This window comes from Saimiri boliviensis, chromosome 2, assembly GCF_048565385.1.
Source record: "Saimiri boliviensis isolate mSaiBol1 chromosome 2, mSaiBol1.pri, whole genome shotgun sequence".
Classification (NCBI taxonomy): Eukaryota; Metazoa; Chordata; class Mammalia; order Primates; family Cebidae; genus Saimiri; species Saimiri boliviensis.
In genome coordinates this window covers 101,813,477-101,835,306 of record NC_133450.1, presented here as the reverse complement: position 1 = coordinate 101,835,306, position 21,830 = coordinate 101,813,477, and the positions used below count along the sequence as shown (strand labels likewise).

General features: G+C 35.3%; 1 protein-coding gene across 5 annotated transcripts in view; it reads right to left on the bottom strand.

Annotated features, from left to right (window-relative positions):
• MDGA2 (MAM domain containing glycosylphosphatidylinositol anchor 2) overlaps positions 1-21,830 on the bottom strand; it is an 845,750-nt gene that overhangs the window by 445,373 nt on the left and 378,547 nt on the right. For all 5 annotated transcript variants that reach the window (XR_012516333.1, XR_012516332.1, XM_003930557.4 and 2 more), the window contains one exon: positions 15,950-16,089. Coding sequence is in view for 2 of the 5 variants with exons in the window: in XM_003930557.4 (XP_003930606.2) it covers positions 15,950-16,089 (140 nt within the window). In the remaining 3 variants the exon portion in view is untranslated. Of the gene's footprint in view, positions 1-15,949; positions 16,090-21,830 lie in introns of those variants that run through there.

Here is a 21,830-nt window from a genome sequence, read left to right as displayed (position 1 = left end):
CAAAGTTTCATCAAAATTTGGTTTTTCTATTAAAATACAATAAGGAGCACCCATCCTAAAGAACGTAAAGGAGTTAAGTCTAACCTCAAGATGGCACTTATGATTAATTAAGTACAACAATTTGGAATAGAGACGTGCAAAGTCAGCTTAATGAAATCAAATTGTTAATGCATCTCTGGAACTTGAGTGTAATGTGACTGAATGTATTAATATTAATGTGGCTAAAGAAAGAATGTGTCAGTCAAAACAGTAATTGGTCAGCCCTGGGAATGGAAAAACACGCTTGTGGGAGGACAACTTGGCAAGTAGTACCTATCTGAGAACTGTCTGAGAGAGAAACTCATTGCTCTTGGACTCAAGCCTGTGGTTTCCTATTTCATAGTAGGTACGAAGGCCTTCAGGTATCCCAGCTGAAAGTTTTGCTTGTCAACCTGATTACTATTTGGCTACCTGGTTGACTTGCATGCTGGAAGAGTGATCCTGTTAGACAGGCACCATGCCCAATCTATTTGCCATGCAAAGATAAAAAAAAATTGGCATTTTAACTATATTTTAACTTTATTTGTAGCTTGCCTACACAGATTTATAAGTGAAAAAATAGGCTGTAATCTACAGTTACATTTCTCATTGTTTTGCACCCAAATTGATTTTTGGATCATTCATACATATGTCAGCGTTTATGAGTTTGGAAAATGCCAACCCTCCCTAATCCACTTCCATTATACTAACAAAACCATAGTTATGAACGTGTAAAATGAGTATTAGAACCTAGAGTGGCCTTCTTTTGCCAAGGTTAATGCCCTCCTGTGGATAAGTGCCTAAGAAGCAAGTCAGCATTACCCAGATGGTATCTCTTGGACCTGTCTGCCTGTTCTTCGGCAGCTACTGACTTAGCTCATCTATATGTCTAACAGTATATTAAAACGCAGTTTTTAGTTTAGTCCACCAAAGTACCAAATCACTACAGAGGTGGACTAGAATGCTTAGCAATGTTCAGCAGATAAACATAATCTTGCAGTGTGTCATCACAACATTGAGACATTTACTAATTCTCTTAACTGACATATTGGCCAAGTCAATATGTCACTCACCAGAGAGGGGATCTAAAGATGTGTTACAGACGTTTATACTTCATAGAATACATAACTGATGGCTCACCCATGCATCCTATTTCATGCATCCAAATTCTCTCTGCCTGTAAAGGAATTAAATTTACCCTTGGGCTTTTTGGTTTGTGCCAAACAGAGACAATGTCTCCTCAATGCTTCTAGCAAAATCAAAATTAACTATGGCTAGTTGTCAGTATAAAGTTGAATGTTTTAGCATTCACTTTTTATAACTCTGTTTTATTTTCTACTAAATTGATTTTTTTTCCTTTTTCTGACAAAAACAAAGGTTTCATCATCTCTGCATTATTAAGACATATGATTCTAACTTTTTAATTTGGTGTAAGCAACACATTTATAAGCAGTAAATTTAGAGATATTTCTAAAAATCTAGTATTTTGTGAACATGTTCCAAAGGCTTGAAATCCCAATGTTTCACCATTATATCTGTACTTAAAACTGTGTGCTATTGTCAAAAGTGATGCAGAGGGCTTAAAGTTAGAATTTTCTCTGACTGAATGGCTTTAATCACTTCATATTATTGAGTTCCATTTCCCAGTGTCTTTAAGTCCTAGCTGGGTAGTAAAATAAGAAGACAAATTAAATCTTCTAGGCCATCAAGGGAGCATTTAATACGTTCCTTCAGGCATTGAGGTATATGGCTTCCAACAGTGAATCATGGACATACATGAATCGGAAGATTTCCTTACTAATGCTTAATTCTCAGAGGTAAATAGCATAAGCATGGGCAAATACAATTTAGTATTTTCCAAAAGCAGTATAATTAATTAAAATACTAAAATAACCAAATTCACAGGGCTAGAGAGTGAAGGCAGAATTTAAAAGCATGCCATTTGACTCCAAAGTAATAATGCCTGTCATATTTACTCATTAAGTAAATATTTGAGACCTTCCACATGTGAAGTTTTTACATTTAGGGTCCTATATGTGCCTGCGTGTGTGCATGCGTGGCGGGGGGAGGGGGGTGGAAGGGAGGGGGGAGAGAGAGAGAGAGAGAGAGAGAGAGAGAGAGAGAGAGAGAGAGAGAGATCTCCTAATTTTTATGGATAGTTTTACGTATTTGTGGAGTACATGTTATGTTTTGATACAAGCATACAGTGTGCACTAATCAAATCTGGGTAACTGGAAGTACCTGTCACCTCATTTATCATTTCTTTAAGTTAGGAGCATTCCAAATCTACTGTTTGAATTGTTTTGAGATGTACAATAGATTACTGGGAACCACTGTTATCCTATTGTGCTACCAAACACTAGATCTTCTTCCTTCTATCAAACTGTATTTTTTACACACTAACCAAACTCTCTTTATCCCACCTCCCCCATTACCCTTTCTGGCTTTTGGTAACCTCCATTCTATTCACTGCCTCCATGAGATTAGGTTTTTTGGTTTTTTTTTTAGCTTCCAGATGTGAGGACATGTAACATCTGTCTGTCTGTCTGTGCCTGGTTTATTTCACTTAACATAATGACCTCCAATCCCATCCATGGTGTAGCAAATGATGTGACTTCATTCTTTTTTGTGTGGTGGAATAACACTGTACACCACATGTTCATTATCTATTCATCCACCAGTGGACACTTCGGTTGACTCTACGTCTTGGCTATTGTGAATCATGCTGCAATAGGTCTCATATATTTTATCCTCCAGAGCAGGACACTTATGAAATAGAAAGAGGATGCCATTGAAAAGTATAGTAGAACAACATCCACAAACCACAACTATATCAGCATATCATGAGGTATATATATTTACTTTCTACTATCATTGAAAAGGAGAATGCAAAATGAAGTCCCTGTTATCTAGGAATTTATAGTTCCCTGAAAAACAGAAAATTTGAAGATAATTTGATTATTCTATTTTATAATTCTACCATAATCATTATTACCGAGAGTTGTAAGTCTTTCCTTGTATGGCTTTATTTGATCATTAAAGAACTTTACTATATAATTACTATAACTATTCTCATGTTATATATGAGGAAAACAAGTAAACAATTAACCAAATTCACAGGGCTAGAAAGTGGAGACAGCAGAATTAAAAACCATGCCGTTTGACTCCAAAGCCTAAAATCTCACTCACTCCCCAAAGCAGCATCCTATGATATATCATAGCAAGGAAGTGGCCAGGTATTCTGTGACCACATGAAAGCAGCACTTAGCTAGGCCTCTTAAACCAACCAAAGCTTTGGGAAGAGGTGACAAATAGGTATTTACTTAGCCAAGAGAAAGGGCTGGGAACAAGTGGAAGGGACAACAAACACAGTCAGTAGGAAAAGCACTGTCACTTCCTTCAATATTAATCATGCACAGCAGTCATACTTATCATGTTCCCTTTATTAATATTTTTATCAACAAATAGCTGAATTATATGAATTATATATTTATGGTGTACAATGTGATGTTTTGATATGTGTATACCTTGTAAAGTGGTTAAATCAAGTCAATACATCCATCACTTCACATAATTTTCACGTAAGATCTATCCGCTTCACAATTTTCAAGTATATAACATATTATTATTAATTGTAGTCACAATACTGTACAATAGACCCTTTAAAGGTAACCCTGGAATTTGTTTAGTAAGAGTATGGATTATCTAACTTAATTGAATAAATAATATATGTTACAGGCTGATTATGTGCCCCCAAAAGATAGAATGAAGTCCTAATTCCTAGTACCTCTGAATGTGATATTATTTGGAAATATAGTGTTGCAGGTATAACTAGTTGAGATGAGGCTATCAGAATAGGGTGAACCCTTAATCCAACCCACCGGTGTCATTACAAGAAGAGGAAAACCACAAGTGAAGACTGGCATGAGTTGACAGAGGCAGATATTGGGGTGACGTAGCTAAAAGCCAGGAGATACCTAGGATGGCCAGTTACTACCAGAAGCTAGGAAGAGGCAAGAAAGGTTTCTATCCAGAATCTCAGAGGAACAATGGCCCTCCTGACACTGTAATTTTAGAATTCTAGCCTCCAAATGGTGAAGGAATAAATTTCTGCTTTAAGCACTTTCTCTGTGACACTTTCTTGTGATAGTCCAAGTGAAGTCATACAATGCAGTATCATGCAGTTCAGGCACTTGCCCAATTTTGAAATTCGAGAACCATTTAGATTCATACTGGATGTTAGCTGATATAAAATTTACATATCTCATGAAATGTGTTTACATTCATTCTGCATAGTAACAGACATGCTTTTGTGCTATTTCAGAAAATACTTTTCAAAATGATCTGTAAGTTTTGATTATCTACAGTACATTTTCTTGAAGACACTACAAAGAGTTATTCAAAATGGTGAGTTGTTCTGATTAAATATCATAACAACACAAAAAATCAAGTAAATGTGATACCATATTGCAGACCCAGCTGCACAAAATTTTTAGAAATACAGAATTTCTATGAAACCTATCAGCAAAGGCACTAATTAACTAAGGATTGTGTTCTGCTCTAGCTTATCCAACATCATTTAATGATTTCTGCCAAAGGCAAGTAAGTAAACAAGAAGGAGCCAGGTTGTAGAGGATGATGTTTCTGCATGTACCACAAGAAGAAGAAAAAGGAAGAAATCAATGTTTGCTGATGGAAAAGAATAAAACTGCCAGGAAAATAAATGTTATTTTTAGATTTTTGTTAAGATCTTGGCATTAAAAGGAACTCAAAATAAAAGAGAAACAATTCCTTTAAAAAGAACTGATTGAATCAGTCTTAAATTTTTTTTTTTTTTTTGGTTCTGGAAATACATTTTATAAGCACTTTGCTTATGTAGTATAAGTTAACTTTTTCAGATCATGGAAAGATTGTTATTCCTTATTGATTTTGTTTGAAGCATCTTGCAGCTTTTCAGAAAATGGCTGTGATGAGCCTCATTTAAAATAAATGTATTGTATTTACAACCAGCACTTGTATAGATTATTAATTACCATTGATGGCATATTCCTTAGCATAGAAGTAGATAGGGAGTAGTTTCTGTAGTTGTAAGTGAAATTACTAAACTTAAGTCTGAAACCTCCTTTAAAGCCATTTTAATGAGTGTTTTATTAGAGATTTGAAAACTCAAGTAAATTAATTCTCTTAATTGGCATCTTTTCTGTGCTAATCACAAGTGAAAAGGATGAATTGTGTACAATAGAATCACAAGGAGTTTGCTACTATATTTATTTCATGCTCATGCTACCTTTTAAAAATAGTAGGGGTGGATATTACAAATAATTCATACTTTCTGCTCTCTCTCTCTCTCACACACACACACACACACACACACACAAACACACACTTATATTTAAAGCATAAACATTCACACTTTAAGCATATACATAATATAGACTCAGAAACTGGATCAATTAATTTGATTATTATTTTATGGTTAAAAAAAAAAAAAACTCTCTTCAGCCTATACTAAAGTTGGTTAATCTGAGGGAAAAAATATATTGTGAAATATCTACCATTTCATGATCTTCCTACTTAAATACATTTCTGAATTATGTCAATAATCTAATAATAAAAATACAAAATCCAATTAATCGATATTCATGTAATTGTTCAGAATTTCCACATTAAAGAAATTCCAACTGCTTTCCTTAAAACGATATATTTATAACTATAGACAATGCAATCAATAGATTCTCAATTCTGTGTTGACAGACAGTATTTCTGTCTTCTCGAAATGGCCTGATTATCTTCAAATATTTATTCATATCAACTCTGGTGGTAAAACAATGGTTCTGATCTTATGCTTCTACCTATATAATATTTTTCATTAAAATACATAGATTTCAATAGGAGACATTTAATTTCAAAATTTCCAATTTTGTATACCTAATTATTTTGATTCTGAATTTTGAGATCCATTGTCTGAGCTCCCATATGATCCAGTTTTGACCATCAGAAAATGTGAGTGGCAAACTTGTTAGGACCAAACAAATCGTTACTCTGTATTTATATCATAAATCTATATCACACAAAATTCCTTGTTCACCAACTTGCAAATTTAAAATACTTAGATTTAGTTCAAGTAAAAGACATTTCTCTTTAAGAGATGAGAAGGAACAAAGAAAATATAGCCTATACTGCTATGCTCTGAATGTCTGTGTCCTTCCCCAGATTCATTCATATTTTGGAATCCTATTCCTCAGTAGGATGATGTTAGTAGATGTGGCCTTTGGGAGGTGATTAGATTATGAGGGTAAAGATCTCATGAATGGGATTAGTACCCGTATAAAGGAGACCCCAGAGAGCTCGTGCACCCTCTCTGCCATATGAGACTACAATACTAAAGAGAACAAGTATGAGAAAGCAAGCCCTAACCATATATGGAATCTGCGGGTGCCTCAATCTTAGATTTTTCAGCCCCCAGAACTGTGAAAAATAAATTTCTATTGTTTATAAGCCACCCAGTTTATGTTATTTTGTTATATCAGTCTAAATAGACTTAGAAATATATTTATTCTAATTATTTTACATAAAAGTCTCAGAAATAAAAATGAGATTTCACTAAACATTATACCCCAGGTAATGACTTAAGGCTTTTCTTTTAAGTCTTTAAAAAAAATAAAAGTACAATAATTCTGAATCACAAGGAACACAGGTCAGCAGCAAGGAAGAAGATACCAGGGTTATATGTATAGATACACTTCTCAATGACCTTGGGTCCAGAAGAGTTGCAGTGTCTTATTCTTTTGGCTCAGAAAAGGAAATGTGAGATACAATTCTATAAAAATGTAGTTTATTTTGGAAGGTAATCCCAGGGAAACCAAGTAGGGGATTTAGAACAGTAACACAAAGAATGAGGAAAAATCGATATAAGAAAGTGTGGTTCCTTTGGTCACTGCTGAGAGTAACAGGCTCCATTCTACTGGAATCCCTTAGGAGACAGGTAGAACGTGCCCCAGAATTGCCTGACCAAGGGACAACAAAGGGAGCATGGATCAACTAAAGTCTATTTTTAATTAACCAAACAGATGCTTTCCAAATAGCAATCAGTATTTTGCTGCAGGAAGTTTAGACTTGCTCTAAAATCTAAAGTTCTATGCTGTGATTCTCTTCTTAAACTTAATGAAGAATCTACACAGCACCTTATTATCATTATTATTATACTTTACGTTCTGGGGTATATGTGCAGAACGTGCAGGTTTATTACATAGTTATACAGTACTATGGTGGTTTGCTGCATCCATCACCTGGTCATCTATATTAGGTATTTCTCCTAATGCTATCCCTCTCCTAGCAACCCCACCCCAGACAGGCTCTGATATGTGATATTCCCCTCCCTGTGTCCACTTGTTCTCAATGCCCAGCTTCCACTAATGAGTGAGAACATGCAGTGTTTGGTTTTCTGTTCTTGTGTTAGTGTGCTGAGAAAGATGGTTTCCAGTTTCATCCACATCCCTGCAAAGGACATGAACTCATCCTTTTTGATGGCTGCATAGTATTCTATGGTACTGTATATATGTGCCACATTTTCTTTAACCAGTCTATCATTGATGGGCATTTGGGTTGCTTCCAAGTCTTTGCTATTGTGAACAGTGCTGCAATAAACGTGCACGTGTCTTTATAACAGAATTATTTATAATCCTTTGGTGTACACCCAGTAATGGGATTGCTGGGTCAAATGGTATTTCTATATCTAGATCCTTGAGGAATTGCAACACTGTCTTCCACAATGGTTGAACTAATTTACATTCCCACCAACAGTGTAAAAGTGATATCTATATTGAGTCTGTTAATGAAGTGTTACTACTAAACTTCTGCCATTTCTGAAAATAGCAGAATCAGACCATTGATTTTAGAGATCCTTCTTCTATGGTAGCATCTCCTGCTATACCCTAGGCTACAAAGGATAGTCACGCTGAGCTTCTCAAAGATGCCAGTGTCCATGAGCCTAGTGTATTTCTCACAGTGAATGCCTTTTGGGAACTCTCTAAAAACAAGTCTCATATAATAAATATGTGCTAACATTCCCAACTCCCTGAGCCTTCTAAGTTTTAATACTCTGTGAAGTGAGCTCCTATATCTCTATCTCACATACTCTAAGTCCTCGTGATGTCTACATTTCAAAGAACTATCATAACAGTATATTAGACCTAGCTCCAGATATTCTTACTCATAATTAACCTATCACGGAAGAGTGATTTCTCCTTAATTTCTTCTTAGCCCAGTATCATCACAATCCAGACCCACATTACAGCTAACTCAAAGCTCAGTAGTCAAATCCAGGTATATAGAGGAGACAATTTCAGTGGGACAGGAACGAATACTCTACCCTACTTTCTTGAGTTAAATGTAAGTATACAGTGATAATAGTAATATCTTAGAATTATTAAGTTTATAGAATAAATTATTAGTTGGTATCAACAACAATCACAAACATAAGTATGATTTACTAAGCATGTATATTGTGCTAGGCACTCTGTTAAATGATCTATCTGTATTATTAACTACACTGACTAATGTTTTTTGAGATAGTATCTGGAATGAATGAGATGTTTTAAATTGCTCATAAAATTAAACAAAAGATGAATTCTGAGAGAATAGTAGACAGGTAAATCTTCTGATGAAAAATAGCTGTTTTCCTGAGAATTTAAACAAAATTTCTAAAAATCATTGGTTGATGCTGATACACTGAGAGTAAAATGTATTAGCAATTTAGAAGTATGTTAAAGGGTTGACCCTAGAAAACCTTTCTTGTTCTATATAAAAAATCAATGGAAATAAAACTATTTTAAGACTATAAGAAAGACTGTAAGTGTTTCCTCCTAAACAAGCTATGGTAACTACATTTACCCATGTAACCATGAACTTGATAAAGATGTACATCACCTGGAGATGGGAGTAGGTGTATAGGGTAAGAGCAGAGATTGTGAAAGCGGCCATTGATATGACAATTTTTTTTGAAACAGGCTTTTGATTTTTCACACAGACAAGATCAGGGCTCAGTGCAGCCTTGACCTCCCCAGGCTCAAGCAATCCTCCCATCTCAGCATCCCTCCCAAGTAGCTGGAACTATAGGCAAACATCAGCACACCTGGCTAATTTCTTTATTTCTTTGTAAATAAGAGGTTTTGCCATGTTGCCCAGGCTGGTCTCAAACTTTGAGCTCAAGCAATTGGCCTGCCTTGGCCTCCCAAAGTGCTGGGATTACAGTCCTGAGCCACCACGCCCAGACAATGTGGAATTTTTTAAAAATAAACGTTTGGATGCGTATCCTAAACATTTTCCACATCTTACCCAAAAAATATTTGAAAAAATATTAGTTCTTTTAGTTGGAAACTCTCTAACATGCTGTAGCAGACAGATTCAGTCTAGATATGTTTATCACAGATGAAAAAAAGCAAATTATATTAATTTTATCAAACACAAGAAATAATTAATATTGGATTATAGCAGAAACCAAACCTGCCCATGTTAATTGGACATAAATCCAAAAACTTAGTATGTCTCTTATTCAAGTGCATGCATTCACATTTTGTAAAAAATTTAATAGACTAAATCACAAAAAAGTATAGAAATATGAATCAAGATATATAAAATATCTTCAAAGAATAATATACATAGCACTGATGGTTTCAAACTGAAGAACTGAGTACTAACATTTGCTAAGATTTTTATCAGGGTAAGATTACCATTTTCAGAATATGCATAGAAGATTAACAAGGACAAAAGCAGCAATAACTCTGTAACAGCCTTGGTAGTTAAAAGTGCATTTATATAACTATCAAATGACTGAATACATTCCATTATAAAATTGAAAAATGGCCCAGCCTAATATTTTTATGCAAAAAGCAAATGCTCATTAAGGTTAAGGTGTAATAAACTAGTAGACAATTTTAATGCTTCCTAGTGTTTGGAATTTACATAATTATTTTTAAAGAGTGGCTTTCAAAAATATTTTAATGATGAAAAATATTATTCAAATGAAATCTTATCCAGAAAGCCAGCATATAAAAAGAAGCAAAACAGAGTTGCTTTGATTGATGCACATTTTTTTTCTTTGTTTTTGAAAGAAGGTCAGTTATCTTCCAACCTTGCAATATGCATATCTATGCTTATTATTAAAAGAAATTCAAAGACCCACATAATATACTGTTTATAGTTTTACTGTATTGCTACCTGAGAAGCCTGAAATATTAAAAGTTCAAATGTTCAATATTCCTACTGAGAACTTCCTTTTAAAAGCCAGTCATGCTTTCTACATATGACTTCACTGCAATAATGCAATGTAACTAAAATCTCAACGTTTGAGTGGAGAACATGAAAATCAAAATTTTCTAATTCATAGGGTAGATGAAAAATGTCTGAGGTCAATTGTGGAAATATTTTAAAACAACTATAAAGGAATGATCTGCTCATTTATATATCAAAATATATTATAGGCTGAGTGCAGTGGCTCACAGCCTAATCCTAGCACTTTGGTAGGCTGAGGCGGGCAGATAACCTGAGGTTAGGAGTTTGAGACCAGCCTGGCCAACATGGAGAAACCCTGTCACTATTAAAAATACAAAAATTAGCTGGGGTAGTGTTATGTGCCTGTAATCCCAGCTACCTGGGAGATTGAGGCAGGAGAATCACTTGAACCTGAGAGGCAGAAGTTGCAGTGAGTCAAGATAGTGCCAGTAAATGCCAGCCTGGCTGACAGAGTGAGTCAGTCAGTCAGTCCCTCTCTCTCTGTCTCTCTCTCTCTCTCTGTTGCTGTGTGTGTGTGTGTGTGTGTGTGCACGCGCGTGTGCATTTACATCTGTATCTATCTATCTATCTATCTATCTATGCTCTAGAACATAATTGGTACAGAAATGAGTAACAGAAAGGCACAGACTAATATAATTTTGTTAATGCTAAAAATAGCATTTCGAAGCTGGCCAGTGGAATACTGACCATACTGTTTGTTTAAGGGCAAGAGAGAAGAAAGAGACAGAGAACATTAGACTAACACTTCATACGAAGGACAAAACAATTTCCTGATGATTAAATTGTAAAAGATATAAATGACCATAAGCTGTCAGAAAAAAAAAAAAATCTTAAATAGATATAAGGAAATCTTGCTAAAGTAGCTATAAAATTCAGAAACCAAAAACGAATCACCTTAAAAACAACAACAACAACAACCTGGTAACAAAAGTATCTTAAACAGTCTTAAAACACAAGTAACACCATGGGGGGTGCAATTGGCAACATGTTTATCAGCAACTGAATGAATTTATATAGTATATTTTTCTTCACAAGTCTACAAGATGATTAGCAAACTGGTAAGAAAAGAGAAGATAAGAGCAACCAGTAAATAGAGATGTACAAATGACTGATAGACGTGGGAAAATGTTCAAACTGGCTAGTGATTTAAAATGCAAATTGAAACTGCAATCGAGTGTAATTTACTTTCTTACATCAAATTGAAAAAAAAAGAAAGAAAAAAAACACAACACTCCCATTAAGAAAGCAAGTAACAGGTCCCTTTCAACTTTGGCTAAATAATTCCATTTTGAGGAAGGAAACTATGCTACAGCAATGCCCATACATTTCACAAAGATGCACATACAGGCAACACAAACACATACCCTACAAGTATTTATTGGATTGTTTGTAACAGTGACTATCTATAAGTAATTCCATGATGAACAACACTGCAGCAATTATACACATTTGAGAGGACTCAGCAAAATTCAGTGCACCCATACAAAGAACTATTCGGCCTGAGTGAAGACAATCATCCAAGCCATTGGTGCTCAAACGTCATCATACATCAGATTCACTTGGAGGGTTTGCTCAAACATGAATTGCTGTCACCAATAAAGGGGTTTCTAATGTGAAGGCATCTGAGAAAATAATTATATCTAAAGAAATACATTGAACAAGTACTGAAACGTGATATGCCAAACTATTTAATGTCTGCTTCTGGGAAGCAGGGCAGGTAGCAGGGAGAAGAGAAATATTTATGTTAAATATCCTACAGTTTAAATCATTTACGAGATGACTATATTTATAATGTATTTAAATTATTGATGTGACCATTTTGAGAGAGAAAGGAAGAAGAGGACGGTAGGAAGGACGGGAGGAAAAGAAAGAGGGTAGCAGAATCCTGAAGCTATAGACCTCTAGAGCTTGTACCAGACTGTTGGATTTATAGAGGAACCGTTTCTTTCTCACTTCTTCATGTATCTTGTTAATAAACCCTCATTAAATGAGGTAGTCTGAACATAGTTCTATTCCTTGCAAGCTAAGAAAGCTAATTAACAGAGAGGTATAAGTTGTGCAGAGCATTAAAACACAACAAATGCTGACATTGATTTAAATGCATCTAATTTAAAGCAGGATATAGAAATCCTTCTATAAAACCTATTTATTTTCATAACTACACACTCAACTCTAGATCTTAGAGTTGATGCTCCCAAATTACTGAAAAATAATAAAGCCAACATGTTTCTATTACACGCGGACATGCTTATGTACCAAGACTGTGTCGGTATATTTACATGTTTATACACACACAGATTATATGTCTGTATATATCTATCCATAATATAAATTTAACTCTCAAAAGGATTCTATAATTATCATCTCTAATATACAAAAAAAGGAAACTGAGGCACAGAAAGCTGGGAGATTAAGGAACTTTTCCAAGGTCACACTGTTAGTCCTGGTGGAGCCAGGGTTTTATCCAATCCACTTCTAGCACCATGCTCTTAACCATTGCATCATACTGACCTCTCCTTCACTTGTTTTATTTTCTCCGAATACATAAATACCCTCGGGCCACTACCCATCACTAAACAATATATCATAAAAAAAAAATTAAAGAGGCTAGAAAAAATACTCTTTAGAATACTTTTGGAAATAAACAATCTTTATGACTCTTACTGCTTCAGGAAAAGGCAACAGATTAAGAAATGTGCTGATGAGTGAATGAAGAACCTCTCTTCCTGCCCACTGCATTTCCAGCTATCATTATACTCAGATTAGACAAGCGAGACAGTCATTCCAGCTTTCCGATATCAGCCAAGAAAAATCATCCTCAGGACCAGCTGCCAACAGCATGCCCTTTAGTCTTTGGTCTGGATGCCAAGCCCCAGCTGTTCTGTCAGCCTTCCTTATATACTTCGTTGACAATGAAGAGGCCCAGTTAATTTTTCAACTGGCAATATAAGCTGAAACTGATTCACCTACAAACACCTTAATTAACTCTACAAAAAAAAAATATTGATACCCAAACAATATATTTTTCTTAGGATCAAAACACATTGAAATGGTTCCAAAAAATTGAATTGTTAAGGAAAACGAAAATTAATGACCTACTCTTTCATTTCAGAGCTTGGTTTGGTTTGCCTAGAGGTCAAAGATTGTGCTACTGATTGTGAATGATAAAAGGGGAAATATATGGAGAAAATTGAAATTTTCCAATATTAAAGAGACAGGAGAATGGAGAGAGAGGCAGCAGAGCAACCCCTGGGGTGAGTTTGAAACCGGGATAAGAAGTTGCATTTTAAAATCCGATATGGGGGCGGGGCGCAGTGGCTCATGCCTGTAATCCCAGCACTTTGGGAGGCCGAGGCGGGTGGATCATGAGGTCAAGAGATTGAGACCATCCTGGTCAACATCGTGAAACTCCGTCTCTACTAAAAATACAAAAACTAGCTGGGCATGGTGGTGCGTGCCTGTAATCCCAGCTACTCAGGAGGCTGAGGCAGGAGAACTGCCTGAACCCAGGAGGCGGAGGTTGCGGTGAGCCGAGATCGCGCCATTGCACTCCAGCCTGGGTAACAAGAGCGGAACTTCGTCTCGAAAAATATATATATATACATATATATGATTTGGAGTTCAGAAGGTGTCAGTTTAGTACACTCAGTGCGGGACTAATGGGAGCCTTGATGAGTCTTCTCTTGCCATAAATTGCCTCTCATAAAGCTCTTTAAGGTTTCTTTTACATGTGTTTGGACCCTTCTGTTTAGATTCAAACTTTTGATTCTGAAATTTCTATTCCACGTCCACAAAATAAAAATTATAATAAAATTATAACAACACTTGTATTTTGAGTTAATACTCTCTTAAGTCTATTATTGTTTAAATTTTTGGTAACATTATTTTCATTGGACTTCATTGTTTTCTGTATAAATTGTAAAATGAAAATGCTTTACATATCCATTTCCCTGTTTGAAATTTTAATAATTATCAGTCATCAGTCTGTCCTTGTATGTTGTCTTTTGGAGTCATTTTTTTCTGTCAAGCCTAATTATCCTGGTTCAAATTGTATATATCTAAATTTCATGAATTTTATTAATCTATTTTCAGTTAATAGCAAATGTTATAATTTGAAATTTTAGTTATCATGAATTTTCCTTTTTCAACAATTTTTAATGATTATTCTTTCTAGATTACTTTTTTTTCATTTTACGAACAGCATGAGTTTTATTAAATATACTTTACCATTTCTGTTTTAGCCAAGGTCTTATCTATTTAATGCTTCATTCTGTGATTTTTCATATTCCTATTTTTTTCATTTCAGGGTCAAAATGCTAAATCAAAAGATCCTTGAATTAAGGGTCCTTCAGTAAATGTTAAGAATTATAGAAGTAAAAAGCAGGGTTAAAATGATGAGTTCATAAAATGTCCACATTACTCTTTATTTTTTCCTCTGTAGCTTTGTTAGCTGGATTTTTTTTTTCTATAAGACCAATACTTAAAATATCTAACTTTGTCTACTAAATAAGACTTCTTTTCCTACCGTAGTGCTTGTGTTGATTACAAATGTGAATTTTGAGGTAGTCCGGTTGACAATAAGAATGATCAATTGCTGAGTAAAACATTCCAATATTCTGCATCCAAATTAGATTTTTGCATCATATATATGTAAAACCTAAATATATTATCTTCTATCTAACTGTTTCTTTTGTTTCTACAAGTTTTTTGTCCTGTTTTTGGGATTTGTTTGTTTTGCTGTTGTTTATCTGTTTGAGACAGGGTCTCTCTCTGTTGCCCAGACTGGAATGTGCTGGTCCAAATATGACTCGCTGCAGCCTTAACCTTCTGGGCTTAAGGGATTCTCTCATGTCAGCCTCCAGAGCAGCTGAGACTACGCCTGGCTAATTAAAAAAAAAAAAAAAAATTTGTAGAGACATAGTCTTCCATTTACCCAGGCTGGTCTCCAACTCCTGGCCTCAAGATATCTCCACGCCTCAGCCTCCCAAAGTGCTGAGGTTATAAGTGTAAGTCACCCTACCTGGGCTTTCTTTATATATCATTGTAATTTTGGTGCCCTTTAAAAGTCTCCATTTTTATTGTTTCATTAAATTAGCTGAAGAAAGCTGTAGCTGATGACTCGGAAGGCCCGAGTGCATACAGAATCTGCAACTGTTTGTTTTTCAAGGTTCTCTATGAACAAAATGACTAGGAGTAAGAAAAGTACCTGTGACCTCATGCATCACATTCTTCAGAACAAATACCTCTCAGCTGCAATTATGTCATCATGAAATCATGTTCCACATTTTAAAATAAACTCATTGCCATATGAATTGTTATCCTACTGAGGTATTTTTGTAGCTGTCTGTTTAACAGCTTCCTTAGAAGTGTCTTCTACATTTCTCACAATATCAAAACAAAAATGTTTTTTTTTCATGTTATACACAGGAATAGCTCAAGTTTGAAGGTTCTGAATTCCCCACTCTCGTCCGGCATTGCACATATATTTGCACTTGAGTTACACACACAGACAAGCAGACACACACACACACACACACACACACACACACAGTTTTAGCTAAATATTCTAAAATATACACTTGTTGACTTCCCAGAAAAAGTCAGAATGTTTTCTCCAGTGTCACAGTTCGGGACTCACCTGTGGACGTGGATGTCCTGTCACTAGACAAGTCAACTCTAGGGTTTCTCCTTCCCGGATAGTGTAGACCCTTTCAGAGTAGCGCTCCTCTTCAATGTTACAGGCCAAGCCTGAGTGCACAATACGAACTGTGGGAGGCGCTGTCGAGTCAGGAAGAAGAAAGACAAGATACACAAAAAGGTAAGTAAATGATCCCATGAACCATCTTGACTATAGAAGCAGTTCTTATTAGACTTCATCATAGTCAGATTAGTCAGATTCATCAGTCTTAACACCTCCCCAAGGCATTAAAGATTTTGCTGGAAGAAATCTTCAAATTTATCTAGCAGTGACCAATACACTTGCAGGGGAACAAGATAGTGGGAGAACATTGGTGCCTCAGGAAAGCACCAGCAGTACAAGACCACGTGATTAAAACTGATCGTTAAAATGTGAGAAGATCCCTTCCTTTATGAGTTCAAACTTTAATCAGGAATATTGTACCAAAAATATGTAGCGCAAAAGAAAGAAGACAACTGGAAGAGAAAAAGGCATTTGAATTGAAGGCACTGACATTTATCTATTAATTACTTAAGTCATGTAGCCCAAAAGTTAAACTCACAAATAAGATGATCTGGTTTTCAGGAAGTGAAAACTGACTTAATTTACGATACTTATAGACACCTGTATTGATGTAAACAAAGTATGATTCTTGATTAAGCCATTGAAGAAGACAATAAACCAGTGTTGCCTGGGTCTAAAATGCTGATTCAAAAGAAACTTCATTAACATTAAGCTGCCCAAATTTCTAAATATAATTTTCTCCCACTTCAGTGCCACGGGGCCAATTAAATTTAACTAACATTCCTTGACTTGCATATCCTAGGAAACAACTGCATGGAAACTCTGTGAGTCATGACAAGTACTTTGCTAATAAGATATGGTGCTTGCTATCAAGCAAATTATTGACAGCTACTAGCTTCAAATTGGAGATAATCTCCTTTTGTGAACTCAACATTTTTGTTTGTAATACATTTGGGAGTGAAAGAGAAATGATTATTTCAGTTAAAGGCAAGTGGAAAGACTATATATACATGTAAATGACAGTGATCTCAAGAATTTCCTGATAGATATGTATCTTCAACCTAAACAGTAGTGTTCCCAGCAGAGGTTGTGATTGCTTAAAAATTAATGCCAGTGTCAGCATATTAAGAATGTTTTATTTAATATTAAAAAGTTGATGCATATTACAGAATTTTAAAACAAATTTGCTGTTTCTATGGAAGAAAAAAAATTATAAGGCCAACTCATGAAAAAAATCATTCTGGGGAAAATCTGTGTTTTGAAGGCAAAATAGAATAATTTTCAATATGTACTATTTTGGTTTGTATAACATAAATGCACAGTCTACCCATAGAGCTTAATAACTGACATCAGGGCATATTTCATTATCTTTCTCAATTACAGGCAGAAAATGGAAGATGGAAAGGCCCACTTATGATTAATAAAACAACTGGTTAAGTCCAGCTCTTTCTAGATACCGAAGCATAATCCTGTTACTCAACCTTGAAACTCAGAACCCTGCTTTCCAACATCCATCATCAAAATGACAGGTAAAAGTTTCAAATAGCAGAATAAGAACAAAATAATACTTCTAGAAAAGTTGCCTTTACATTAAATATGCATAATAAACACCCCTCAAGAACTTGTTAAAAAATACACATTTTAGAGGTGTTCAGAGACCTGATGTATCTGCAGGAAACCCCAGGAATTTCCATTTTTACCAAACACCCAAATAACTACAATGATGCAGCTACTTAAACTAGGTTCTGGGTGTTATATTTGTTGGCTAAAGAAAATTACTCCAAGGAATAAAACATTATTTTCTTTGGTCTTTCTAAAGTAAACTTTCTGCTATGTATCATTTCACTGATTTGAAAAATTAAATGATGCTTATGTCAAATGTCCAGTTTGGTCTATAAAACCAATTTATTAAAAATTTTCCACCATGTCTCTAGACTGTGTCTAGACATTGGAATAATTTGTTTGGTTTTATGACATCAGAAATCCCTGTCTTTAGTGTTTCTCTGGGTGCTCTGATGCTTCACACCATGTTTCCTACAAATCATTTCAGCCAGTGATCAAATTTGGACTTCAATTCAGATAAGTAATACTAGTGAGGTAGTTTTTTTTGACATCTGTCTAATATAGTCATATCTATATTATAGAGGTTAACAAGTTGATAAAAATTTATAAATTCTTGCAAAATAAAATAAATGTTCAATAGAACATAGAAAGCCATTCTCTTAAAATATATTTCCATGCTAAATTTAGCTTCGTGATAGCCCACATGCTTATTCATATATTTAATTATATAGTGACATGACATCTTTTCCAGACTAATTTACACTGTTTAATTTCAAATCAATGCATAGTATTGTTATTTTTAAGATATATCTTTCAAAAACATCATTATGCAAATAAGTAGCTTTATTTAAACCACTTAAATTATACAGTAAGCACACTGTGACATTTACAAGGGTTAATTTTCTGCTATTTTCTTCTATATTATAACACATTCTTGGAAAAGGTAATTGCCTGCATACTGCAGTCATCATGAACCTACCACCTATCCTGTAGGAGGATGGAATATTCCATCAAATTTTAAGTGTGGAAGTTGTCTTTCTCTTAGTATTCACTAAAATATGTGCTTGATATTTTAGCTGCTCAATGATAAGGAGAGTATTTTGGAAGCTTCCCTTAATTCTTTTGTTTACATGAAGCTCACTTAAAGGGCCTTAGAGTTCATACTCAATAAGATCAGTGGTCTTATTTCCAGATTAGGAAAGAAAAGCCTGAGGACCTCAAATGGCTTTGTCACAATCCTGTGCTGGATGTGGCTAAATGAGACCAAAGTCACTGGCCTACTGTTCTTTTCACTGCTTCATGCTCTCTATTAAAACTGTGTCTGCTATAAATTAGTGTTCTAAAAAACTCCCAAACAAGACCCAGACCTAGACCAGGGTAAGAATATAAAAAAACTATTGAGAAACTGTTCATAACGTGGATAGAGCACCATAACTAGATTAAGAATGTAAGTAGCAGGACTGCTTCAGACTTAACTAAGCTTAACAAGAGAATGTTGTTCCAGCTTATCATCCTACCTCCAGTACCTGCCAAATCCATGACATCTCATAACAATGAAAATAGTATTCTGAAATTTCTATTTACAGCATGTTGTTTTTCTGCTTAAGAACCTACAATGTCTCCCTATGACATTTCATGGAGTCCTAATCGCTATACATGGGTAGCATTTAGGCCCTCTGTCAAGGGTCCTCATGCTTACCATCCAACCAGAAGTCCCATTTCGTTGTATTATCAGGCTATCCTCAGTAGAATGTAAAGAACCCTGAGATTTTAAATGTCTTTGCTTATTATGATGTTGTCCCATCTAAGATTCCCATACTGACAACTGGACCCATGTTCCTGATACCTTCTTGGTAATGATTCTCTTCTCTTTTTTCCAGGAGATATGTATTTATTGCTGAGTGATTTTCCCTTCTCTTAACATTCCAACATGATATTAAGCATCTGAGTTCCAGAATGAGCATCATATTTGGCATCATCTTCATATCAGATAATTCACAGCACAGAGTAGTTATTTGTTTACTAATTCATTTTTAGTTTCTATATACCACTATAATGGTATCAAGTTCTTACTTTGGTAAAACATCGACTATTACAGCAGTGCATTTGCTCACTTTAAATGTAAATGCAATTTGTAGTTTTCTATCTGAAACAAGATCTCTCTGATCCTCTGCCTTGTTTGTAAAAAATAAAAACCTCAATTCATCATCCTTTAATTGGACTAAGGGTTATGATCTCCTTTGCCCTGTCGAGTCAGCAACAAATTACAATGTTAAAATATTGCATGAGACTCATATTCATCCAAATTTTCTTGAAGTAAACCAAATCTCATTATGTGAAATCTTTCCTAACACTAATCCTATCAACTGTCTTAATCCGAGGACATTTTGGCTTTGGGTTGAAGAGGTCAGCCTAAAAGGGCAAAAGAGAAACATCCTTTTATCTTGTTAGAATATACTTTTGAAAGTTAAACCAAATTCACTCTGGAGAAAAAATACAAATAAACAATTCTACAATGGGAACAACCAGGGTAATTTTAATCCTTTCATCTCATAGATAGACTTTCAAGAATATATTTATTGAGCAACTACTATAATACACATGAGACTATGTGCTGGAGATATGATAATTAATGCCATGAGCTGCACTTGCAAAAGGTTTACAGCCTACTGGGTTTGTCTAATTTATTTAAAATTATATCATAGTTGAACAGGATAGATATTTTAATAGAAGAAAATGAAAAGTACTAAACAAAGACAAAGGAGAGGGTGGCTAAATCTGCCTGGGGGCATCTAACAGGTTTTGCAAAGTCAGAGACATTTAACCTAAGTTCGGAAGATGCTCTTGGGAGCCAAAGAGGAAGGAGATTTCAGAGAGAGAACACAGTGTCTTCAAAGGCATATCTGTAGCATGCCTTTGTAATATGCCAGTGTCTATTTGTGTTTCTGAAATAACCATATTAAAATGTGTCCCCTGTAGTTTATAATTTACTCCATACCTTGACGCTGTACAGCCTTATCAGCTTGCCATTATGTCTCAGACATAGGAGAGACACCGGATAAGCCTGGGAATGGGTATCGGGGACAGATGCAATTTAGAGGTCTGGCTAGGTAGGACAAGACGATTAACTCAATCGGAGGGTGAGGGAAAAAGTAAAGATGACACTGAAGTTTATACCCTGACTAGGTGAAAGATGACAACTGTTTAATAGAAGACAGTTTCTTGTTGCCATGGAACTCATGTTACCTACAGCTGGGAGAAGCTTGAGATGAGGGGCTCTGAGCCCAAATCATGGGGAGTGGAGTGTTGTTGGCATGAGGGCTTAGATAAGAAATGTTTTTGATGAGGAAGCTTTTTCTTAGTAATGGGGATGGTTCCTGAGAAACGTGCTGCTATTAGACATTTATGGTTTGGGTATTAGGAGCTTTCTCTCTTCTAAGAGCTCCAAGGAAAAGCCTGGTTCTTTAGTTAAATCCCTCAAATCCTTCATGCAGCTCTTCTCTGGGAATTCAAGCTGCCACTAGCATGTTGCTACTTTCTATACTACATCAACGTAACTTAAGTTCTTGGTTCAGGTAACAGATCTGTTTAGTTAAGCAGCGTGGAGAGAAGGATGTTCACTGGTCCCTCTCCCAGAAGCTCTACTGAACAGCTCAGTAAACCATTCTGTGCCAGCATTATTCATGCACTATAGATTCTATGGAGACAGACACAGAGAGACAAAGAGACAGAAAAAGAGAAAGAGGGAGAGAGAGACAGACAGAGACAGTCTATACCTTACTGTTCTGACATGGCCAGAGTTAGTGTGTATTACTTGCACTATTCTCTTAGCTGTCATTCAATTTTGCTTATAAAGCAAACATCGCAATAATGATACTTTCCTCCCAGCTTTCCATTAAGTGATCACTTCCTTTCATAAAACGCTCTTCAGTTTTCTACAACATGTTATATGTAGCTAATCTGCATTGCCAATGAATGGTTTCTTCTGCTTATTTCAAAATGTTCAATGTAGCACGAGCATAGTACTTCTAGCATATGGTGGCTTCCATTCTTCTTTCCTTTCCAACCAGAGTTTCTGGTTTAAGATATTACATGAGATCTCCTCCAACTACCTTTTTCACAATGATATTCTAAACTGGTTTTTATATCTTTTTTGTGCGTACAGTCCTAGTCCATAATCACTCCTATTGTTGTTGACAGTGCAACTGCCTATCATCTTCCTCATTAGCCTAGTTACATTACATGCTTTATTATT